This window comes from Cherax quadricarinatus, chromosome 1 (genome assembly GCF_038502225.1).
Source record: "Cherax quadricarinatus isolate ZL_2023a chromosome 1, ASM3850222v1, whole genome shotgun sequence".
Classification (NCBI taxonomy): Eukaryota; Metazoa; Arthropoda; class Malacostraca; order Decapoda; family Parastacidae; genus Cherax; species Cherax quadricarinatus.
In genome coordinates this window covers 2,269,564-2,297,061 of record NC_091292.1, presented here as the reverse complement: position 1 = coordinate 2,297,061, position 27,498 = coordinate 2,269,564, and the positions used below count along the sequence as shown (strand labels likewise).

General features: G+C 40.0%; 1 protein-coding gene across 3 annotated transcripts in view; it reads right to left on the bottom strand.

Moving 5' to 3' along the window:
- LOC128703978 (U6 small nuclear RNA (adenine-(43)-N(6))-methyltransferase) overlaps positions 1-27,498 on the bottom strand; it is a 113,274-nt gene that overhangs the window by 31,233 nt on the left and 54,543 nt on the right. For all 3 annotated transcript variants that reach the window (XM_070082649.1, XM_070082711.1, XM_070082596.1), the window contains exons 6-7: positions 18,330-18,485; positions 3,143-3,233 (exon numbers count right to left, since the gene is read on the bottom strand). In XM_070082649.1, the coding sequence (XP_069938750.1) occupies positions 3,143-3,233; positions 18,330-18,485 (247 nt within the window). The remainder of the gene's footprint in view (positions 1-3,142; positions 3,234-18,329; positions 18,486-27,498) is intronic.

The following is a 27,498-nucleotide window of genomic DNA, read 5'->3' as shown; positions in this document are numbered from 1 at the left end:
ACTTGAGTACTGGAAATAGAAAGTACAATGCCTGCACTTTAACCCTTTCAGGATTTCCGAGTACAGTGGACCCCCGGTTAACGATATTTTTTCACTCCATAAGTATGTTCAGGTGCCAGTACTGACCGAATTTATTCCCATAAGGAATATTGTGAAGTAGATTAGTCCATTTCAGACCCCCAAACATACACGTACAAACGCACTTACATAAATACACTTACATAATTGGTCGCATTCAGAGGTAATCGTTATGCGGGGGTCCACTGTACTAGTACGGCTTACGCACCAGGGTTTTTGACATACTAGCATGCCTAAATTCTAGCGCCCTCAAATCTAGTGATAGAAAGCTGATAGGCCTACATATGAAAGAATGGGTCTATGTGGTCAGTGTGCGCAGTATAAAAAAATCCTGCAGCACACAGTGCGCAATGAGAAAAAAAAAACTTAGTGTTTTTGGTTTAAAACAGCGACTTTGCACTGTATTTTTGTATGGTATTGATGATGGTATTCTAGTTTTCCTGGTCTCATTTTATAGAATGGAAGACATATTACAGAAATTGAGATGATTTTGATTGGTTTTACAATGAAAAGTACCTTGAAATTGAGCTCAAAGTAGCAGAAATCTTCAATTTTTGCCAAAGCTCAAAAGGAAACAAATCATGCTACGCGTCCAATACACATTAACTGGTGAGTCTAATATTCTTTCACAAGTGCGCTGATATTATTTATACCATTTCTACACTAATACAGTAGTCTGTATAACAGTAAATCTTCTATTTTTTGTGAGAATAAAAATTCAAAGTGGAAAGCAATAGAATGTAAGAGGGACGTGGGGACATGACTAATTTTTTTTTTTTTAACAAGTCGGCCATCTCCCACTGAGGCAGGGTGGCCCAAAAAGAAAGAAAATCCCCAAAAAGAAAATACTTTCATCATCATTCAACACTTTCACCTCACTCACACATAATCACTGTTTTTGCAGAGATGCTCAGAACACAACAGTTTAGAAGCATATACATATAAAGATACACGACATATCCCTCCAAACTGCTAATATCCCGAACCCCTCCTTTAGAGTGCAGGCATTGTACTTCCCATTTCCAGGACTCAAGTCCAGAAATATAAAAATAACCGGTTTCCCTGAATCCCTTCACTAAATATTACCCTGCTCACACTCCAACAGATCGTCAGGTCCCAAATACCATTCGTCTCCAATCACTCCTATCGAAAACGCTCATGCACGCCTGCTGGAAGTCCAAGCCCCTCGCCCACAAAACCTCCCTTACCCCTTCCTTCCAGCCTTTTCGAGGACTACCCCTACCCCGCCTTCCTTCCCCTACAGATTTATACGCTCTCCATGTCATTCTACTTTGATCCATTCTCTCTAAATGACCAAACCACCTCAACAACCCCTCTTCAGCCCTCTAATACTTTTATTAACTCCACACCATCTCCTAATTTCCACACTACGAATTTTCTGCATAATATTTACACCACACATTGCCCTTAGACAAGACATCTCCACTGCCTCCAACCGCCTCCTCACTGCTGCATTCACAACCCAAGCTTCACACCCATATAAGAGTGTTGGTACTACTATACTTTCATACATTCCCTTCTTTGCTTCCATAGATAACGTCTTTTGTCTCCACATATACCTCAAAGCACCACTCACCTTTTTTCCCTCATCAATTCTATGATTAACCTCGTCCTTCAGAAATCCATCTGCTGACAAGTCAACTCCCAAGTATCTGAAAACATTCACCTCTTCCATACTCCTCCACCCCAATTTGACATCCAATTTTTCTTTATCTAAATCATTTGATACCCTAATCACCTTACTCTTTTCTATGTTCACTTTCAACTCTCTACCTTTACACACACTAATGACTAATGAACAGAGGAAATGTTATTTTAGTGCCAGGAATGTCTTTCATGTTTATTCTGGACCCTATTTGGAAATTGGCATCTTTTGAAATTTGTGTGAAATTGGCAAAATTGCTAAATTCTGCCCACTTTATTGGATAGTTGAAATCAGTAAATGGGTGGTTTCTTGTACTCATTCGATAGAAAAAAATGGAGTTCTAGCGAAATAGTAATGATTTTTGTCGATTAGTACACTGGAATTGGCCAAAAATAGGGCTCAAAGTGGGCAAAATCGCCAATGCGTAAACATCATTGAGACCGCTAACTTCGCAAGACATAATTCCATAAGTTTTCCAACAAATTTCATACTTTTGGTGTCATTATGATCGGGAAAAGATTCTCTATCTTTCCAAAAGAACATTTTTTTTTTTTTTTAAATTTAGCGACCCTGAGAACAAGTCTGGGAGAGGGCCTGTTGACCCTGAAAGGGTTAAAGGAGGGGTTTGGGTAAGTAAGTAAGTAAGTAAGTAAGTAAGTAAATTTATTCAGGTATACACAATACAGTTACATAGAATTATCATACATAGCAGCATATGTGTAGAGAACCTGGGATATTGGCAGTTTGGAGGGATATGTTATATATCTTTATATATGCTTCTAAACTGTCGTATCTGAGTGCCTCTGCAAAGACAGTGATTATGTATAAGTAAGGTGAAAGTGTTGAATGATGATGAAAGCATTTTCTCTTTGGGAGAAAATGCTTTCATCATCATTCAACACTTGTTTGGGAGATGGCTGACTTATTGAAAAAAAATTAAATAAAAAATATATAAAATATGCAATAACTTTAAAACACTTTAAATTTTAGAAAGTTTCCAAACATAATAGAGAGACGTGCTCATGGAGAATGTAAAGAAACTGGGTGGGGTACGCCGTATAAAAAAGACAGGTTGTTGTATAGCGAGTTTTGGTCATAATTTGAAATCACCGTATTAGCGGAATGCCGTAAGGCGAAACGCCATAAAGCGGGACCCTACTGTGTATGCAGAGTGTTATGAAATTTTGTACAAGTCCTGTCTCACTTTATAAAAAGCTAGTGATATATATCTAACCCATGAAATATTCACAAATCAAAAAAAAAAAATTCTCCCCAAATTGTAGAGAACACTTATACACCATATTGACTTTAACAATAAGTAATATTTCAAGACTTGGAACATTGAAGTATAGTACATCTAGTATCTAGTAACACAAAATTATAACATTAATACTCAACCTTATTTTATCCTTGAATAACTGACTTTCCTCTATCATTTTTGTGATGAAGGAGATCTCTCCGCCTTCTGTCACTTTTTCATGAATCGCACCTAAATAAAATATAAAAACATTATATCTTTTTATTAAAACATGGATAAAAATCTAAGTAATTTCTACACTCACCAGCGTTTGTAAAATATCAACAGCATCAAATAGTTTCCATGTATAAGTAATAACAGAACATGACTGTGTAGTAGAACAACTGGTGAAGAACAACTGGTGTAGAACAACTGGTGTAGAACAACTGGTGAAGAACAACTGGTGTAGAACAACTGGTGTAGAACTGGTGTAGAACAACTGGTGTAGAACAACTGGTGTAGAACAACTGGTGTAGAACAACTGGTGTAGAACAACTGGTGAAGAACAACTGGTGTAGAACAACTGGTGTAGAACAACTGGTGAAGAACAACTGGTGTAGAACAACTGGTGTAGAACAACTGGTGTAGAACAACTGGTGTAGAACAACTGGTGTAGAACAACTGGTGAAGAACAACTGGTGTAGAACAACTGGTGTAGAACAACTGGTGAAGAACAACTGGTGTAGAACAACTGGTGTAGAACTGGTGTAGAACAACTGGTGTAGAACAACTGGTGTAGAACAACTGGTGTAGAACAACTGGTGTAGAACAACTAGTGAAGAACAACTGGTGTAGAACAACTGGTGTAGAACAACTGGTGTAGAACAACTGGTGAAGAACAACTGGTGTAGAACAACTGGTGTAGAACTGGTGTAGAACAACTGGTGTAGAACAACTGGTGTAGAACAACTGGTGTAGAACAACTGGTGTAGAACAACTGGTGTAGAACTGGTGTAGAACTGGTGTAGAACAACTGGTGTAGAACAACTGGTGTACAACAACTGGTGTAGAACAACTGGTGTAGAACTGGTGTAGAACTGGTGTAGAACAACTGGTGTAGAACAACTGGTGTAAAACAACTGGTGTAGAACTGGTGTAGAACAACTGGTGTACAACTGGTGTAGAACAACTGGTGTAGAACAACTGGTGTAGAACAACTGGTGTAGAACAACTGGTGTAGAACAACTGGTGTACAACAACTGGTGTACAACAACTGGTGTAGAACAACTGGTGTAGAACTGATGTAGAACTGGTGTAGAACAACTGGTGTAGAACAACTGGTGTACAACAACTGGTGTAAAACAACTGGTGTAGAACAACTGTCTCAGTAGTAGTAACCAGTTACCAGTCTCAGTAGTAGTAACCAGTTACCAGTAACCGTCCGTTGACTCAACGACCAACCGTCTCTGCCTGAGTCACTATCTGAATTCATATTGTGCTGACCTCAGCAGTATTCAAAGCCCCCCTCACATAGGGTACTGCAGCCGGCTAGTCAGTATTACGAGTGTAACCAAGGAGATAGGTACGGCTGGCAAGGGCTCTCTCCACATAACAGCAATTATACGTAATAACAGCCTACGTGAGTATTTCTTCCCTAATCCACGTATCGAACTCCCACGTGATAAATGGTGTACAGCGGTGGGAGCGTGGATTTACGTTTTTAAGGGTAATTCAAGGCGTTTGAAGACTGTTGTGAGTAGCCGGCAGGGTCAAAGGTGAATCTCCAGCCACCAGCCACTACCCTCACACACCACCTCGAGCCAGCAGCCTGACTCCCCTCACAGCTTTCATCCTGCAAGCCTGTTGCAGCCGTTTCAAGCTTCCTGGCTTAGTTCGTGTGCTAATTGCTTCAATCTCCGAGGGGTTGACCCGGATTTTGCAATTAAGCCAGTCAGTAAGCCAGACTGTGGAAGTGAACGCCAGTCAGCCTATCATCCAGCCTGTCTCCTGTCATCCAACTGCTCCTCCGTGCTTTGTGCATCGTTACACGTCTTCCAGTCAGCCATTCTCGTGGGGTAAGCCAGTCAGCCAACCCAGCTTCTAACCCAGCTGAGAGAGAGAAGTAAGCCACGCAGTAAGAAGTAAGCCAAGTTCCTCTGAGGTATTGTCTATATTGCTTTGTGCTCCCTGTTGGATGCTAAGAGTGGTTTTCACCATTCCTGTGGCATAGAGTGGCTTAAGCCACCTTCGTGGGTAGAGAGTGGAGTCCGCGCCAGTGAGCGCCAGCAGAGTCATCCACTCCACCGAGTTTGTTCATTCCTCCAGTAAGAAAGAACAGATCCCATGTGGTCTGGTGTGATTCGATTCCTGCTCCAGGAAGATCTTATTCTGAATGTGAAGCCACCAGCACCCATCAGTGACTTTCTCATGAACCAAGAATTACTGTATCGAACAGCCGAGTTGGGTACTCCTAGCAGAAGAGTATACCAGTTAGTAATTCCACAGTCACTAGTGAATGTAGCCTTACAGCTAGTTCACGATGTACCAGGTGTTGCACACCCTGGTATGGATCGTTCAGTAAAACAAGCCAGATTGAAATACTTTTGGCCTCGAATGGCAACTGATATTTCTGAGTATGTTAAGAAATGTAGTGTCTGCATGCAACATAAAGGCAATGCTAATGGTCCTAATCCAATCCAAGTGTATCCAACTACTAGCGAACCTTGGGAAAGAGTTGCGCTAGATTTGTTAACTAATTTCCAATGTTCCCTCCAAGGTAACAAACATCTGTGTGTTATGGTAGACCATTTCACCAGATATTGTGAGTTCCTATTGCAGACAAGACTGCCAAGACAGTAGCCAAAGCGTTTAAAGAACGCATTATCTGCAGGCATACCACTCCTAAGTCCCTAGTAACAGATAATGGAGGTGAATTCTGTAATGAAATTCTTGAAAATTTGTGTACCTTGTACAAGATCTCTAAATCCACCATTGTTCCTCATCATCCTGCCAGCAATGGGTTAGCGGAACGAACCAATAAGAAAGTACTTGATGTCTTGAGAGCCACTATCAATCCCAACAGTGAAACTTGGGATAAAATTATACCTGATGTGCAGTGTGCTATAAATTCTGCTTACAATGTTTCTATAGGTGACACTCCACATTATGCATTGTACGGTGTAGATAAACGTTTGCCTTATGAGTTGTTATATTCTAATCCGAAACCAAATTACAACCCTGATGATTTCATAGCAACTCGTACCAGCTTAGCTCAAAGTGTTTTTAGAAGAATCCGTGAAACACTTCATAAATCAACAGCTGAATTTACAAGAGTCGCAAATACTCGAGTAAAGCCATCCAAAATCAAAGTAGGTTCGAGAGTTATGCTGATTAACTTTAACAAAACGTCTGCAATGCCAAAGCTTGATCAAAAGTTTGTTGGTCCTTATCGAGTAGTTGAACATATCACTGGTAATAAGTATAAGGTTAGAGAGATTAGTACTGGTCAGTATAAAGAATCGCATTTGGATCATATGAAGTTAGTATGTGATGATAATGATGTTCCAACCCAGACTAATGTGACAGACTCTGACAATCCTCCTGATCCTGTACTCCCTTCCTCTGATACTCAGTCAGACGATCAACCTGAATGTCGTTATTCCCTACGTACACGACAGGTATTGAGAAATCCTCAAGTATCATTTGTAACTTCCAATTCAGAATTGCCTCAAATACAGCATGAGTTAGACAATGCTACAGAGTTTGATCCTCCCAGAGATGACACCCATTCTGCATATGCCTATCTTACCCTAGCAGAGTTGGGGTTAAATGTAAATAACCTGTATAGATGAATAATTACAGTATCAACTTATCAGTATTCAAGAATTTTTTTTTGTGTGTTCGTGTTCTCTCCGCATTCTGAGAGTTAACAGTCTAGATTTGCGTGCACCGAATCTGCCTTTCTGTTAAACACTCTTTCTTTGTATATATTCCTTCCTCAGAATCCGTAGATCACATGAATACAGATCGATCGATCAACATTTTTTTTATCACTGTAATCTTAACGTTGAGTTCGTTGTTCATTTGTTGAGTTTTAAGTTGTACTATAGTATACCTTGTATTGCATTACAGTTTCAGTTACGTAAGCTTTCATTTCAATGTTCTACTTATGTATCTATAATGTTTAATGTTGTGTACTTTGACATTGTATAGAATCAGCCCAAGCCGTATACCTGCCATCTCTAGTTTGTATTAGTTGTATGTCGGGACGACATACGTTAGCGTCGCCGAGCTCTCAGTAGTAGTAACCAGTTACCAGTCTCAGTAGTAGTAACCAGTTACCAGTAACCGTCCGTTGACTCAACGACCAACCGTCTCTGCCTGAGTCACTATCTGAATTCATATTGTGCTGACCTCAGCAGTATTCAAAGCCCCCCTCACATAGGGTACTGCAGCCGGCTAGTCAGTATTACGAGTGTAACCAAGGAGATAGGTACGGCTGGCAAGGGCTCTCTCCACATAACAGCAATTATACGTAATAACAGCCTACGTGAGTATTTCTTCCCTAATCCACGTATCGAACTCCCACGTGATAACTGGTGTAGAACAACTGGTGTAAAACAACTGGTGTACAACAACTGGTGTAAAACAACTGGTGTAGAACTGGTGTAGAACAACTGGTGTACAACAACTGGTGTAGAACTGGTGTACAACAACTGGTGTAGAACAACTGGTGTACAACAACTGGTGTACAACAACTGGTGTACAACAACTGGTGTAGAACAACTGGTGTACAACTGGTGTAGAACAACTGGTGTACAACAACTGGTCTACAACAACTGGTGTACAACAACTGGTGTACAACAACTGGTGTACAACAACTGGTGTAGAACAACTGGTGTAGAACAACTGGTGTACAACTGGTGCAGAACTGGTGTAGAACAACTGGTGTAGAACTGGTGTAGAACAACTGGTGTAGAACAACTGGTGTAGAACAACTGGTGTACAACAACTGGTGTACAACAACTGGTGTACAACAACTGGTGTACAACAACTGGTGTACAACAACTGGTGTAGAACTGGTGTAGAACAACTGGTGTAGAACTGGTGTAGAACAACTGGTGTAGAACAACTGGTGTAGAACAACTAGTGTAGAACAACTGGTGTAGAACAACTGGTGTAGAACAACTGGTGTAGAACAACTGGTGTAGAACAACTGGTGTAGAACTGGTGTACAACAACTGGTGTACAACAACTGGTGTACAACAACTGGTGTAGAACAACTGGTGTACAACAACTGGTGTACAACAACTGGTGTACAACAACTGGTGTACAACAACTGGTGTACAACAACTGGTGTACAACAACTGGTGTAGAACAACTGGTGTAGAACTGGTGTAGAACAACTGGTGTAGAACTGGTGTAGAACAACTGGTGTAGAACAACTGGTGTACAACAACTGGTGTACAACAACTGGTGTAGAACAACTGGTGTAGAACAACTGGTGTAGAACAACTGGTGTAGAACAACTGGTGTAGAACTAGTGTAGAACAACTGGTGTAGAACAACTGGTGTAGAACAACTGGTGTAGAACTGGTGTAGAACAACTGGTGTACAACAACTGGTGTAGAACAACTGGTGTAGAACAACTGGTGTAGAACAACTGGTGTAGAACAACTGGTGTAGAACAACTGGTGTACAACAACTGGTGTAGAACAACTGGTGTACAACAACTGGTGTAGAACAACTGGTGTAGAACAACTGGTGTAGAACAACTGGTGTAGAACAACTGGTGTAGAACAACTGGTGTAGAACAACTGGTGTAGAACAACTAGTGTAGAACAACTGGTGTAGAACAACTGGTGTAGAACAACTGGTGTAGAACAACTGGTGTAGAACAACTGGTGTAGAACTGGTGTAGAACAACTGGTGTAGAACAACTGGTGTAGAACAACTGGTGTAGAACAACTGGTGTACAACAACTGGTGTAGAACAACTGGTGTAGAACAACTGGTGTAGAACAACTGGTGTAGAACAACTGGTGTACAACAACTGGTGTAGAACTGGTGTAGAACAACTAGTGTAGAACAACTAGTGTAGAACAACTGGTGTAGAACTGGTGTAGAACAACTGGTGTACAACAACTGGTGTAGAACTGGTGTAGAACAACTGGTGAAGAACTGGTGTAAAACAACTGGTGTAGAACAACTGGTGTAGAACAACTGGTGTAGAACAACTGGTGTAGAACAACTGGTGTAGAACAACTGGTGTAGAACAACTGGTGTAAAACAACTGGTGTACAACAACTGGTGTAGAACTGGTGTAGAACTGGTGTACAACAACTGGTGTAGAACAACTGGTGTAGAACAACTGGTGTAGAACAACTGGTGTAGAACAACTGGTGTAGAACAACTGGTGTAGAACAACTGGTGTAGAACAACTGGTGTAGAACAACTGGTGTAGAACAACTGGTGTAGTACAACTGGTGTACAACAACTGGTGTAGAACTGGTGTACAACAACTGGTGTACAACTGGTGTACAACTGGTGTAGAACAACTGGTGTAGAACAACTGGTGTAGAACAACTGGTGTAGAACAACTGGTGTACAACTGGTGTACAACAACTGGTGTAGAACAACTGGTGTAGAACAACTGGTGTACAACAACTGGTGTACAACAACTGGTGTAGAACAACTGGTGTAGAACAACTGGTGTACAACAACTGGTGTACAACAAATGGTGTACAACAACTGGTGTAGAACAACTGGTGTACAACAACTGGTGTAGAACTGGTGTACAACAACTGGTGTACAACTGGTGTACAACAACTGGTGTACAACAACTGGTGTACAACAACTGGTGTACAACAACTGGTGTAGAAGAACTGGTGTAGAACAACTGGTGTAGAACTGGTGTAGAACAACTGGTGTAGAACAACTGGTGTAGAACAACTGGTGTACAACAACTGGTGTACAACAACTGGTGTACAACAACTGGTGTAGAACAACTGGTGTAGAACAACTGGTGTACAACAACTGGTGTACAACTGGTGTAGAACAACTGGTGTAGAACAACTGGTGTACAACAACTGGTGTAGAACAACTGGTGTAGAACAACTGGTGTAGAACTGGTGTAGAACAACTGGTGTAGAACAACTGGTGTAGAACAACTGGTGTAGAACTGGTGTAGAACTGGTGTAGAACAACTGGTGTAGAACTGGTGTAGAACAACTGGTGTACAACAACTGGTGTACAACTGGTGTACAACTGGTGTACAACAACTGGTGTACAACAACTGGTGTACAACAACTGGTGTACAACAACTGGTGTACAACTGGTGTAGAACAACTGGTGTACAACAACTGGTGTACAACAACTGGTGTACAACAACTGGTGTACAACAACTGGTGTACAACAACTGGTGTAGAACTGGTGTACAACTGGTGTACAACAACTGGTGTAGAACAACTGGTGTACAACAACTGGTGTACAACAACTGGTGTACAACAACTGGTGTACAACTGGTGTAGAACTGGTGTACAACAACTGGTGTACAACAACTGGTGTACAACAACTGGTGTACAACAACTGGTGTACAACTGGTGTACAACTGGTGTACAACAACTGGTGTAGAACAACTGGTGTACAACAACTGGTGTACAACTGGTGTACAACAACTGGTGTACAACAACTGGTGTACAACAACTGGTGTACAACAACTGGTGTACAACAACTGGTGTACAACAACTGGTGTACAACTGGTGTAGAACTGGTGTACAACAACTGGTGTACAACAACTGGTGTACAACAACTGGTGTACAACAACTGGTGTAGAACAACTGGTGTACAACAACTGGTGTACAACAACTGGTGTACAACAACTGGTGTACAACAACTGGTGTACAACAACTGGTGTACAACTGGTGTACAACAACTGGTGTACAACAACTGGTGTAGAACTGGTGTACAACAACTGGTGTACAACAACTGGTGTAGAACTGGTGTACAACAACTGGTGTACAACAACTGGTGTACAACAACTGGTGTACAACAACTGGTGTACAACAACTGGTGTACAACAACTGGTGTACAACAACTGGTGTACAACAACTGGTGTACAACTGGTCTACAACAACTGGTGTACAACAACTGGTGTACAACAACTGGTGTACAACTGGTGTACAACAACTGGTGTACAACTGGTGTACAACTGGTGTACAACAACTGGTGTACAACAACTGGTGTACAACAACTGGTGTACAACTGGTGTACAACAACTGGTGTACAACTGGTGTACAACAACTGGTGTACAACTGGTGTAGAACTGGTGTACAACAACTGGTGTAGAACAACTGGTGTACAACAACTGGTGTAGAACAACTGGTGTACAACAACTGGTGTAGAACTGGTGTACAACAACTGGTGTACAACAACTTGTGTAGAACAACTGGTGTAGAACAACTGGTGTAGAACAACTGGTGTACAACAACTGATGTACAACAACTGGTGTACAACAACTGGTGTACAACAACTGGTGTACAACAACTGGTGTACAACTGGTGTACAACAACTGGTGTACAACAACTGGTGTAGAACAACTGGTGTAGAACAACTGGTGTAGAACAACTGGTGTAGAACAACTGGTGTAGAACAACTGGTGTACAACAACTGGTGTAGAACTGGTGTACAACAACTGGTGTAGAACAACTGGTGTGCAACAACTGGTGTAGAACAACTGGTGTAGAACAACTGGTGTACAACAACTGGTGTACAACAACTGGTGTACAACAACTGGTGTAGAACAACTGGTGTACAACTGGTGTAGAACAACTGGTGTAGAACAACTGGTGTACAACAACTGGTGTACAACAACTGGTGTACAACAACTGGTGTACAACTGGTGTAGAACAACTGGTGTACAACTGGTGTAGAACAACTGGTGTACAACAACTGGTGTACAACAACTGGTGTACAACAACTGGTGTAGAACTGGTGTAGAACAACTGGTGTAGAACAAATGGTGTAGAACAACTGGTGTACAACAACTGGTGTACAACAACTGGTGTACAACAACTGGTGTACAACAACTGGTGTACAACAACTGGTGTACAACAACTGGTGTACAACAACTGGTGTACAACAACTGGTGTACAACAACTGGTGTACAACAACTGGTGTACAACAACTGGTGTACAACAACTGGTGTACAACAACTGGTGTAGAACAACTGGTGTACAACTGGTGTAGAACAACTGGTGTAGAACAACTGGTGTAGAACTGGTGTACAACAACTGGTGTAGAACAACTGGTGTAGAACAACTGGTGTAGAACAACTGGTGTACAACAACTGGTGTACAACAACTGGTGTACAACAACTGGTGTAGAACTGGTGTACAACAACTGGTGTACAACAACTGGTGTACAACAACTGGTGTACAACAACTGGTGTAGAACAACTGGTGTTCCTAAAGGAACATGACCAAGCAAAATGAATTAACTACATCTGGTACCTTTATACCTTTGATATAGCTTTGATGAGTTTTGAGTCTTACTACTCCTTGATCCTGGCCATGGGCCAGGCTCGTCTCGTATGCTGTTCCCATGAGATAGAGAGGTCAAAATTCAGTTAGTTATGATTTTATCATGAGGTACAATGTTCTCCATTTATGACAGTGTAGTGCAAACCTTTACTCTCCAGTTTATCATGCTTCAACATTCCTCTTCTCAGGAAACACAGTGTAAGCTTTCTCAATTAGTTACACTTGTTCAGTTTCTGAATGTTTTCCTCTCAACTTTGGTGTTTCAAAGAGTACTGCTCCTTTCCCCACTTTTTTTTCCAATACATCATCTATTTCTCACCAAGGTAGGGTGACACAAATTACCAGCTTTCAATACAGTACAAGTGAGTAAAATTTAAGAAGCAACACTACATATGTCCAATATATAAAATATGGATTCCCAACGATGGGTTGCTAAAAACCTAGAATTAGAGAATTACAAAAATCACAAGCAATAAATGAAACATTAAAAAGGCCACAAAACCCAAGTTTTTTTTTTTTTTTTTTTATCACACTGGCCGATTCCCACCAAGGCAGGGTGGCCCGAAAAAGAAAAACTTTCACCATCATTCACTCCATCACTGTCTTGCCAGAAGGGTGCTTTACACTACAGTTTTTAAACTGCAACATTAACACCCCTCCTTCAGAGTGCAGGCACTGTACTTCCCATCTCCATGACTCAAGTCCGGCCTGCCGGTTTCCCTGAACCCCTTCATAAATGTTACTTTGCTCACACTCCAACAGCACGTCAAGTATTAAAAACCATTTGTCTCCATTCACTCCTATCAAACACGCTCACGCATGCCTGCTGGAAGTCCAAGCCCCTTGCACACAAAACCTCCTTTACCCCCTCCCTCCAACCTTTCCTAGGCCGACCCCTACCCCGCCTTCCTTCCACTACAGACTGATATACTCTTGAAGTTATTCTGTTTCGCTCCATTCTCTCCACGTGTCCGAACCACCTCAACAACCCTTCCTCAGCCCTCTGGACAACAGTTTTGGTAATCCCACACCTCCTCCTAACTTCCAAACTACGAATTCTCTGCATTATATTCACACCACACATTGCTCTCAGACATGACATTTCCACTGCCTCCAGCCTTCTCCTCGCTGCAAAATTCATCACCCATGCTTCACACCCATATAAAAGCGTTGGTAAAACTATACTCTCATACATTCCCCTCTTTGCCTCCAAGGACAAAGTTCTTTGTCTCCACAGACTCCTAAGTGCACCACTCACCCTTTTCCCCTCATCAATTCTATGATTCACCTCATCTTTCATAGACCCATCCGCTGACACGTCCACTCCCAAATATCTGAATACATTCACCTCCTCCATACTCTCTCCCTCCAATCTGATATCCAATCTTTCATCACCTAATCTTTTTGTTATCCTCATAACCTTACTCTTTCCTGTATTCACTTTCAATTTTCTTCTTTTGCACACCCTACCAAATTCATCCACCAATCTCTGCAACTTCTCTTCAGAATCTCCCAAGAGCACAGTGTCATCAGCAAAGAGCAACTGTGACAACTCCCACTTTATGTGTGATTCTTTATCTTTTAACTCCACGCCTCTTGCCAAGACCCTCGCATTTACTTCTCTTACAACCCCATCTATAAATATATTAAACAACCACGGTGACATCACACATCATTGTCTAAGGCCTACTTTTACTGGGAAATAATTTCCCTCTTTCCTACATACTCTAACTTGAGCCTCACTATCCTCGTAAAAACTCTTCACTGCTTTCAGTAACCTACCTCCTACACCATACACCTGCAGCATCTGCCACATTGCCCCCCTATCCACCCTATCATACGCCTTTTCCAAATCCATAAATGCCACAAAGACCTCTTTAGCCTTATCTAAATACTGTTCACTTATATGTTTCACTGTAAACACCTGGTCCACACACCCCCTACCTTTCCTAAAGCCTCCTTGTTCATCTGCTATCCTATTCTCTGTCTTACTCTTAATTCTTTCAATAATAACTCTACCATACACTTTGCCAGGTATACTCAACAGACTTATCCCCCTATAATTTTTGCACTCTCTTTTATCCCCTTTGCCTTTATACAAAGGAACTATGCATGCTCTCTGCCAATCCCTAGGTACCTTACCCTCTTCCATACATTTATTAAATAATTGCACCAACCACTCCAAAACTATATCCCCACCTGCTTTTAACATTTCGATCTTTATCCCATCAATCCCGGCTGCCTTACCCCCTTTCATTTTACCTACTGCCTCACGAACTTCCCCCACACTCACAACTGGCTCTTTCTCACTCCTACAAGATGTTGTTCCTCCTTGCCCTATACACGAAATCACAGCTTCCCTATCTTCATCAAGATTTAACAATTCCTCAAAATATTCCCTCCATCTTCCCAATACCTCTAACTCTCCATTTAATAACTCTCCTCTCCTATTTTTAACTGACAAATCCATTTGTTCTCTAGGCTTTCTTAACTTGTTAATCTCACTCCAAAACTTTTTCTTATTTTCAACAAAATTTGTTGATAACATCTCACCCACTCTCTCATTTGTTCTCTTTTTACATTGCTTCACCACTCTCTTAACCTCTCTCTTTTTCTCCATATACTCTTCCCTCCTTGCATCACTTCTACTTTGTAAAAACTTCTCATATGTTAACTTTTTCTCCCTTACTACTCTCTTCACATCATCATTCCACCAATCGCTCCTCTTCCCTCCCGCACCCACTTTCCTGTAACCACAAACTTCTGCTGAACACTCTAACACTACATTTTTAAACCTACCCCATACCTCTTCGACCCCATTGCCTATGCTCTCATTAGCCCATCTATCCTCCAATAGCTGTTTATATCTTACCCTAACTATCATGTGGGGTTCGAACACGTGGATAGGGTAAAGTAATACTCACGTAGGCTGGAAGTACGTATAATTACGGATAATGTGGGGAGCGCCCAAACAGCCGTACCTATCTCCTTGCTCACTCTCATATGACTGACTAGCCGCCCACAGTACCCATATGTGAGGGGGTCTTTGAATACTGCTGTGGTCAGCACAATATGAATACAGACAGTGACTCAGGCAGAGACGGTTGGTAGTGAGTCATCTACTGGTACACTGGTTACTGGTAACTGTTTACTACTACTGAACACTGTCGTCGTGAAGAAATGCGCTTTCTCGGTGAACTCGCATAACTGGCTTTATCGTTGGCGCTCAGCTACATCTCTTGACCAATTATGTGAGCCAAAACAGTATTAGGACCCGGTACAAGGGTGTAAACAACCACAGGTAGATGAGGTGGATGGTGGTGGTGGTGGTGGTGTTGGTGTGAGTAGAGTGGTGGTGGGTGTGACTCTCGCTGGCGCTCACTGGCGCGCACTCCACTCACTACCCACGAAGGTGGCTTGATAAGCCACTATGCCACAGGGATGGTGAAGTTCACTCTTAGCATCCAACAGGGAGCACAAAGCGATATATGTCAGAGGAACTTGCGTGGCTTACTTCTCTCTCTCAGCTGGGTTAGAAGCTGGGTTGGCTGACTGGCTTAACCCACGAGAATGGCTGACTGGAAGACAGGTAACGATGCACACAGCACGGAGGAGCAGGTGGATGACAGGAGACAGGCTGGATGATAGGCTGACTGGCGTTCACTTCCACAGTCTGGCTTACTGACTGGCTTAATTGCAAAATCCGGGTCAACCCCTCGGAGATTGAAGCAATTAGCACACGAACTAAGCCAGGAAGCTTGAAACGGCTGCAACAGGCTTGCAGGCTGGAGGTGGAGGTTGTGAGGGGAGCGAGTAGCTTGAGATGGGTGAGACGGTTCACCTTTGACCCGCCGGCTACTCACAGTCTTCTAACCTCTTGAAATACCCGTAAAAACTTAAATCCACGATCCCACCGCTGCCACCATTTATCATGTGGTGTTCGAACACGTGGATAGGGTAAAGTAATACTCACGTAGGCTGGAAGTACGTATAATTACGGATAATGTGGGGAGCGCCCAAACAGCCGTACCTATCTCCTTGCTCACTCTCGTATGACTGACTAGCCGCCCACAGTACCCATATGTGAGGGGGTCTTTGAATACTGCTGTGGTCAGCACAATATGAATACAGACAGTGACGGTTGGTAGTGAGTCATCTACTGGTACACTGGTTACTGGTAACTGGTTACTACTACTGAGATAACTGCCTCCTCTTTTAGCTTATAAACCTTCACCTCTCTCTTCCCTGATGCTTCTATTCTCCTTGTATCCCATCTACCTTTTACTCTCAGTGTAGCTACAACTAGAAAGTGATCTGATATATCTGTGGCCCCTCTATAAACATGTACATCCTGAAGTCTACTCAACAGTCTTTTATCTACCAATACATAATCCAACAAACTACTGTCATTTCGCCCTATATCATACCTTGTATACTTATTTATCCTCTTTTTCTTAAAATATGTATTACCTATAACTAAACCCCTTTCTATACAAAGTTCAATCAAAGGGCTCCCATTATCATTTACACCTGGCACCCCAAACTTACCTACCACACCCTCTCTAAAAGTTTCTCCTACTTTAGCATTCAGGTCCCCTACCACAATTACTCTCTCACTTGGTTCAAAGGCTCCTATACATTCACTTAACATCTCCCAAAATCTCTCTCTCTCCTCTGCATTCCTCTCTTCTCCAGGTGCATACACGCTTATTATGACCCACTTCTCGCATCCAACCTTTACTTTAATCCACATAATTCTTGAATTTACACATTCATATTCTCTTTTCTCCTTCCATAACTGATCATTCGACATTACTGCTACCCCTTCCTTTGCTCTAACTCTCTCAGATACTCCAGATTTAATCCCATTTATTTCCCCCCACCGAAACTCCCCTACCCCCTTCAGCTTTGTTTCGCTTAGGGCCAGGACATCCAACTTCTTTTCATTCATAACATCAGCAATCATCTGTTTCTTGTCATCCGCACTACATCCACGCACATTTAAGCATCCCAGTTTTATAAAGTTTTTCTTCTTCTCTTTTTTAGTAAATGTCTACAGGAGAAGGGGTTACTAGCCCATTGCTCCCGGCATTTTAGTCGCCTCATACGACACGCATGGCTTACGGAGGAAAGATTCTTTTCCACTTCCCCATGGACAATAGAAGAAATAAAGAGGAACAAGAGCTATTTAGAAAAAGGAGAAAAACCTAGATGTATGTATATATATATGCATGTGCGTGTCTGTGAAGTGTGACCAAAGTGTAAGTAGGAGTAGCAAAATATCCCTGTTATCTAGCGTGTTTATGAGACAGAAAAAGAAACCAGCAATCCTACCATCATGCAAAACAGTTACAGGTTTCTGTTTCACAGTCATCTGGCAGGACGGTATTACTTCCCTGGGTGGTTGCTGTCTACCAACCTACCAATAATCAACCAATAATCAATAATCAGAACATTATAAAGATCACAATGCACAAAAAGTTTTAAAAATTTCAAAATGGCATTATATACGTATTTAAATACATATTGTCAACAACAACAATAAAAAGGTTGAAAAATTGTATATACTATAACATATAGCTTGCATTTTGAAATAAGAGAATATCACTGTTTAGGTAAAGCCACATAAAAATGAAAGATGTACTGGAACACAGACAGGGTCCACTTGGAAAACTCTTTTTTTGGTTGGATTCAGCTAGTATTCTATTTATTAAGAGAGTCAGACTTCTCTCATTTCTGAAAACAGCCATCTTAGCTTTCAGGCTTAGTCTAAACAAATTAAAGCTAAATAGTGAAAACTTAATTCCTACCAGTTGGAGCACTAAGAGGCTCTCCTCTGTCCTTCTTAGACTTCTTCATTGTGTCTGTCTCCTCCTCACAACTGAAGAAAGGTGGATTGCACATTGTAAAGTCATACAAATAAGTGCTACATTCTTCAGTTTTCTTTATCTCAGCCTTCACTTGACCTGAAATAATTATTACAAAGCTCTAAATAAGAAGACATAATTAAATTATTAAATTTATAAATACGTACTTTTTTTTTTTTCAACAAGTCGGCTGTCTCCCACTGAGGCAGGGTGACCCAAAAAAGAAAGAAAATCCCCAAAAAGAAAATACTTTCATCATCATTCAACACTTTCACCACACTCACACATTATCACTGTTTTTGCAATGGTGCTTAGAATACAACAGTTTAGAAGCATATACATATAAAGATACACAACATATCCCTCCAAACTGCCAATATCCCAAACCCCTCCTTTAAAGTGCAGGCATTGTACTTCCCATTTCCAGGACTTAAGTCCGACTATATGAAAATAACCAGTTTCCCTGAATCCCTTCACTAAATATTACCCTGCTCACACTCCAACAGATCGTCAGGTCCCAAGTATCATTCGTCTCCATTCACTCCTATCTAACACGCTCATGCACGCTTGCTGGAAGTCCAAGCCTCTCGCCCACAAAACCTCCTTTACCCCCTCTCTCCAACCCTTTCGAGGACGACCCCTACCCCGCCTTCCTTCCCCTATAGATTTATATGCTTTCCATGTCATTCTACTTTGATCCATTCTCTCTAAATGACCAAACCACCTCAACAACCCCTCTTCTGCCCTCTGACTAATACTTTTATTAACTCCACACCTTTTCCTAATTTCCACACTCCGAATTTTCTGCATAATATTTACACCACACATTGCCCATAAACAGGACATCTCCACTGCCTCCAACCATCTCCTCGCTGCTGCATTTACCACCCAAGCTTCACACCCATATAAGAGTGTTGGTACTACTATACTTTCATACATTCCCTTCTTTGCCTCCATAGATAACGTTTTTTGACTCCACATATACCTCAACGCACCACTCACCTTTTTTCCCTCATCAATTCTATGATTAACCTCATCCTTCAGAAATCCATCCGCCGACACGTCAACTCCCAAGTATCTGAAAACATTCACTTCTTCCATACTCCTCCTCCCCAATTTGATATCCAATTTTTCTTTATCTAAATCATTTGATACCCTCATCACCTTACTCATTTCTATGTTCACTTTCAACTTTCTACCTTTACACACATTCCCAAACTCATCCACTAACCTTTGCAATTTTTCTTTAGAATCTCCCATAAGCACAGTATCATCAGCAAAAAGTAACTGTGTCAATTCCCATTTTGAATTTGATTCCCCAAAATTTAATCCCACCCCTCTCACAAACACCCTAGCATTTACTTCCTTTACAACCCCATCTATAAATATATTAAACAACCATGGTGACATTACACATCCCTGTCTAAGACCTACGTTTACCGGGAAGTAGTCTCCCTCTCTTCTACACACCCTAACCTGAGCCTCTATCCTCATAAAAACTCTTTACCTCATTTTGTGGTTTTACTAGTAAGCATAAGTCACCTTATGTAATTTTCTTATTTACTATTGTTTGCTTAAACATTAGCTGAATTGATACTTTCTCTGTCCATATTACTGCCTCATAATTTTTTAAATACTATCAATTGATATTACTTACTAAAATTAATAATTATCATTTTTACTATAATTTCAATTTACTCTTAACATTTTTGACATTTAATAACCATTACTTGTCTAATTACCTCTACCTGTTTTAATACCACATTTACTATCTTAGAGTACTCTTAATTACCTTGTACTGCCATATAACCTCAAGTATAACTACCAGTGCAATATTGAATGAAATAAACATTACTTTTTCACTTTTTTGGAATCATTATTACTTACTAAAATTTTATTAAACACCATATTTACTACCAGTCAATTTTACTTTTGTACATTAATCATTATTTTATACTTTTCATAACATTTTGTTGCCAAATTTTCAAGTTTGTATATTCAACTCCAACCTTTATATTATCCTTTGTACCTGTGTACCTGTGTACCTGGGTACCTGTGTATCTGTGTACCTATGTACCTGTCCACCATCTTACTATCATATTACAACCAAGACATTACCCTGGTTATTTTTTACTATTATTCTTTTGGTACTTTAATTGTGAATTATATTTTGTCAATTTAAATCTAGTTATACTCCTGATCTTGTCAACAACCTATACCAGACTCTAGTGCAATTGCAAGTACCATTTCAATTTGTATTTTTATATTTTAAGTTTATATTATAATTCCTACTCTAAGATTGTTTTCATATCTTAGTGACTATATTGTGTGTGCAATTAGTGTATATTTCAATTATATTATTGTTCAAGGCCCTTAACTATCTTTTGCTAACTAGTACCAACTACCTCATATATTTTTTTCTTCTACTTTTTTAATTCTTTTGCTACCTTAACTTGTATATTTTATCTTGTCAATTTAAATCTAGTTATACTCTAATTCTTGTAAACAACTTATATAACACCTTAGTGCAATTACAATTGAGAGTCTTGTGCCTTTTTTATATTATTAGATTAAACTCAGTTGTACTATAGTCAATACCAAATTCATTATATTAGACCATATTGCAATTACTAGTGAGAGACTGGTGCTATTTTTAATTTGTATTGTTATATTATTAGATTAAATCTAGTTGTACTATAGCTCATTCTAGCTCAAAACATAGACTCCACAAAAGTCATTATATTAGACCTTAGTGCAATTATTTGATTACCATTTATTGTTCACCACAACTTATATTAGTCCCTTTTATATTATAATTTTATATTATAATTCTAACTTTAAAGAATTACCTTTAAAGTACTACCTACTATCATATTCCCAAGCTCCATTATTTGATCATCACTTTATTTGTTCACCACAAATTATTTTAGTCCCTTTTATATTGTCTCCTTTATTTTAGCTTTAAAAAACTACCTTAGCTCATTATTTTTACATTTGTTAAATAATTCAGGTGCTATTTTTTTAGCTTTAGAATATTTACTTTGTTTTATACTTAATTCTAACTATAGATTCACTACAAATCTTATGATTACAAGCATTGATCCTGATACCAACCTCTTATTTAATGACTTAAATGATTCAAACAGTTATTGTAATTACTACACAGCAGAACAATCAAAGGCACTTCTCAGAGCCAACAACAACATAACTATCTTTAACTACAATATCAGATCTTTAAGCAAGCATTACGATGACTTCCTAGCATTACTAAATTCCTTGCATGCCAATATAAGAACATAAGAATGTAGGAACACTGCAGAAGGCCTACTGGCCCATACGATGCAGGTCCTTATCAAAACGACATCTACCTAAAGCTACTCAAGAAATAACTCCCGTACCCCTTGACACCAATCAAACCCAGCCCCTCCCACTCATATATTTGTCCAGTCTCTTCTTAAAGCTACCCAAGGTCCTAGCCTCTATCACCCCACTGGGAAGACTGTTCCACGCATCTACAACTCTGTTAGAAAACCAGTACTTACCAATGTCCTTTCTAAATCTAAATTTATCCAACTTAAATCCATTATTCTTGGTTCTTACCTGGTTCGACACCCTCAGTACTTTATTAATGTCTCCCTTGTTTATGCCCGTCATCCACTTATACACCTCAATGATATCTCCCCTCATTCTACGCCTCTCCAGAGAGTGGAGATTTAAGGCTTTAAGTCTATCTTCATACGGGAGGTTCCTTACACAGTAAATCATTTTGGTCATTCTTCTCTGTATGTTCTCTAATGAGTCTATGTCCATCCTGTAGTAAGGGGACCAAAACTGAGCAGCATAATCTAAATGAGGCCTCACTAGTGATGTATAGAGCTGTAAAATAACTTTTGGACTTCTGTTACTTATACTTCTTGAGATAAATCCAAGTAATCTGTTGGCCTTGTTGAGCACACTAAGGCACTGCTGTCTTGGCTTTAGATTTCTGCTTACCATGACTCCCAAGTCTTTTTCACATTCTGTATGACCAAGCTCTACTTCACCTAGATTATAGCTTCGAGGGTTATTTTCATTACCAAGGGCAAGTACCTTACACTTATCCACATTAAACTTCATCTGCCATTTTTCAGACCAAGACATTAATTTGTTCAAATCGTCCTGGAGTTCATTGATATCCTCCTCAGAGTGAATTATACGGCCTATCTTTGTATCATCAGCAAACTTACTCATGTCACTAGTAATCCCTTCATCAAGGTCATTAATGTAAATTATGAACAGGAGAGGGCCTAAAACTGATCCTTGTGGAACGCCACTAGTGACTAATCCCCATTCAGATTTCACTCCATTAATGGTAACTCTCTGCTTTCTATTGGTAAGCCATGCCTCAATCCATGCTAGAACTTTACCTCCTATACCATGAGCTGCCACTTTTCTTAAGAGTCTCTTGTGAGGTACTCTGTCGAAGGCTTTACTAAAATCCAAATAAACAATATCATATTCCTTATCACTGTCGACTGCCTCAAATGTTCTATTGAAGAACGTCAGTAAGTTTGTCAGGCAGGAACGACCTCTCGTGAATCCATGCTGAGATTCATTTATCAAGTTATGCTCTTCAAGGTGACTTCTGATAATGTCAGCTATAATTGATTCTAATAACTTGCCCACTATAGATGTCAGGCTTATTGGACGGTAATTTGAAGGAGTGGACTTATCCCCTGATTTGAATATAGGAACCACATTAGCCATCTTCCACAACTCTGGCACAACACTGGTAAGGATGGACGCATTGAATACACTCGTTAATGGCTGACTAAGCTCCATCTTGCATTCCTTAAGTACCCTTGAAAACAACTCATCGGGTCCCGGGGACTTATTTTGTTTCAGTTTGTCTATCTGTTTAATAACCATGTCCCTCGTGACAGTAATATTAGTTAACTTAAATTCATCAGGAACTAAGTAATTGTTAATTACTGGAATCTCATTTACATCTTCCTGTGTAAAAACTGACAAAAAATAGTCCATCATTACACTAACTGAAACCTGGCTAAAGCCTGATACTACAGATGTCTATGCCATTCCTGGTTACACAGCCATACACAACTGTAGGCCAGACCAACAAGGGGGTGGCACAGCTATATACTACTCAGACCAACTAGAATGTATCACTAATACTTGCACAAGGGATGAACATGGGGAATATATAATAGCTAAATTCAAATCCAAATACCTACAAAAACCTCTCACAGTGATAAACATCTACAGAGTCCCACAATCAAACATTAGCCAATTTAGTCAAAACCTAGGAAGTATGATAACTGATGCACGCATGAACAAAGATCACTTACTACTCTCAGGTGACTTCAATATAAATCTCCTGCAAGACCAGGACCCACACATTATTGAATTCACAAACACAATGAGTAACTGCATGTTGCTATCAACAGTAACAAAACCTACAAGAGTTACAGAGACTAGTGTTTCCCTACTTGACCACATCTGGACCAACACCATATCCCCTTTAAAATCAGGCATAATTACAGATAATACCACAGACCACTACCCTACTTTCCTCATAACAACTCTTGGTAAAATACTCCAAGACACTACTAAAGTCACCTTCAGACTTCACAATGAGGCAGCCATTAATAACTTCACAACAGCAGTAACAAACAGTGACTGGCACACTGAGCTAGAAATCTATACAGATATTGACGAATGTTTTAATAATTTTCTAAAAAAGACCCAATACCTCTATAACAAGCACTGCCCTAAAAAAACTAAACAGATGACAGCTAAGAGACTGAACAGTCCCTGGCTAACACCCAGCATTCTCAAATCCATAAATACAAAACACCAATATGAAAAACAGTACAGAATGGGTCACATAACTAGAGACCAAACAAAACGTTACTCGTCAATCCTAACCAGCCTGATAAGAAGGGCAAAAAAACTGTATTATGAGAACAGATTATCCAACGTACGAGGTGATATAAAAAAGACCTGGAAGACCCTATCAGAAATTCTGGGAACAAAAAAGATATCACGAAATAGCGAAATAAAATTAGCAAAATCAGATGAACCCCAACTCCCACCAACAGAAACAGCAAACAGACTCAATGATTTCTACTCCACTATAGGACAAAACCTTGCCAATAAAATCCCAAGCTCAGATACCCCACCAAATGACTACCTTACTGGCAACTACCCGAACACTCTGTTCCTAGCTCCGACTAACCCATACGAAGTCTCCCTTATTATCAACGCACTAAAAAACAAGGCAGGAGATTTAAATACCTTACCACCCTTTATATACAAAAAAGTGTCACAAGTACTATCACCAATCATTGCAACACTCTTTAACAAATCCATTGAATCCTCCACCTTCCCTACAGCTCTCAAAATAGCAAGGGTCACCCTGATCCATAAAGGAGGAGACCAAACAGAGTTGAATAACTATAGGCCAATATCTAATTTACACCCTCTCTCAAAAATCTTCGAAAAATTAATTCATAAACGAATCTACTCCTACCTCATCTCCCAAAACATTCTCAACCCCTGCCAATTTGGATTCAGGCCTAATAAAAATACTAATGATGCTATTATACACATGCTAGAACATATATACACTGCAATAGAGAAAAAAGAAGTCCCACTGGGGATCTTCATTGACTTACGTAAAGCTTTTGATACAGTTGACCATGACTTGCTCCACGTAAAATTGTCACACTATGGTATTAGAGGGCACTCCCTCAACTACCTCAAGTCATACCTCAGCAACAGAAGCCAATATGTGTATGCAAACGGGGCAAGCTCTTCTGCTCAACCAATTACAGTTGGTGTCCCACAGGGAAGTGTCCTTGGCCCTCTTCTCTTTCTCCTATACATAAATGACCTACCAAATGCTTCGCAATTACTCAAACCCACACTTTTTGCAGATGACACTACATACGTCTTCTCTCACCCGAGCCCAGTCACGCTAGCCAATACTGTAAACACCGAATTACAGAAAATATCTACCTGGATGAGGATTAACAAACTTACACTAAACATTGACAAAACCTACTTCATTCAGTTTGGTAACAGAGCTACAGATGTACCTCTTAACATAACGATAAACAGATCACCTATCACAAAGCTAACAGAGGGAAAATTCTTAGGAATCCACCTTGATAATAGACTCAAATTTCATACACATATACAACAAATTTCTAAGAAAATTTCCAAGACTGTAGGCATACTATCGAAGATACGGTACTATGTTCCACAGTCAGCCCTCCTGGCCTTTTATCACTCTCTTATTTACCCCTATCTCACCTATGGAATTTGTGCATGGGGCTCAACAACAATTAATCATCTCAGACCACTAATTACCCAACAAAAGGCTGCAGTTAGAATGATAACAAATTCTCACTACAGGCAGCACACTCCACCAATATTCAAAACACTCAACCTACTCACCATACAAAACATCCATACTTATTACTGCACCTATTACATACATAGAACACTTAACTCTGATATTAACCCTCCCCTCAAACATCTCCTTGCCAACCTCAACAGAACACATGACCATAACACAAGGCACAGTTCACTCTTTGATGTTCCTCGTGTCCATCTCACGCTATGCAAAAACTCAATGCACATAAAAGGCCCTAAAATCTGGAATTCATTACCTGTAAATATAAAAGAAACACTACCTGTTTATAAATTCAAGTCTCTTCTCAAAGATCACTTACTCACTCAAAACCAAATAAATACTGAATAACTGAACCTTATAAATTGTATATCCTATATGTTACTCACAATTATATCACACAAATGTTAAACCTAGGACCCAATCTAACTTTGTTATTTTTTTAAATACACTACCTAACAGAATACTCCATTCGACTGAATGTACAGCAATGCATGCAACCATATGACCTGTCTTTGTAATACTCATTTGTGCTTTATAGTTATCTGTTTACAATAATGTTTTATCACTGATTTCATCATTGCTTAGTTAATCTTAAGTTAATTTTAAGCCAGCCCGTAATGCTATGCATATAAGTGGCTTTGGTATGCTGCTCTTACCTGTATTTTTTTTTGTACCTCTGTATGTATGCTAAAATTACTAAATAAATAAATAAATAAATAAATTTAATAACTTACCACCTATTCCATATACTTGCAACATCTGCCACATTGCTCCTCTATCCACTCTATCATATGCCTTTTCTAAATCCATAAATGCAATAAAAACTTCCCTACCTTTTTCTAAATACTATTCACATATATGCTTCAATGTAAACACTTGATCTACACATCCCCTACCCACTCTGAAACCTCCTTGCTCATCTGCAATCCTACATTCTGTCTTACCTCTAACTCTTTCAATTATAACCCTACCGTACACTTTTCCTGGTATACTCAGTAAACTTATTCCTCTATAATTTTTACAATCTCTTTTGTCCCCTTTCCCTTTATATAAAGGGACTATACAAGCTCTCCGCCAATCCCTAGGTACCTTTCCCTCTTTCATACATTTATTAAACAAAAGTACCAACCACTCCAACACTATATCCCCCCCTGCTTTTAACATTTGTCATGATCCCATCAGTTCCATCTGCTTTACCCCCTTTCATTCTACGTAATGCCTCATGTACCTCCCCCACACTTACATTCTGCTCTTCTTCACTCCTAAAAGATGGCATACCTCCCTGACCAGTGCATGAAATTACTGCCTCTCTTTCTTCCTTAACATTTAAAAGTTCCTCAAAATATTCTCGCCATCTACCTAATACCTCCATCTCCCCATCTACTAACTCCCCTACTCTGTTTTTTAACTGACAAATCCATACTTTCCCTAGGCTTTCTTCACTTGTTTAACTCACTCCAAAATTTTTTCTTATTTTCATTAAAATTTCTTGACAGTGCCTCTCCCACTCTATCATCTGCTCTCCTTTTGCACTATCTCACCACTCTCTTTACCTTGCTTTTACTCTCCATATATTCTGCTCGTCTTATAACACTTGTGCTTTGTAAAAACCTCTCATAAGCTACCTTTTTCTCTTTTATCACACCCTTTACTTCATCATTCCACCAATCACTCCTCTTTCCTCCTGCCCCCACC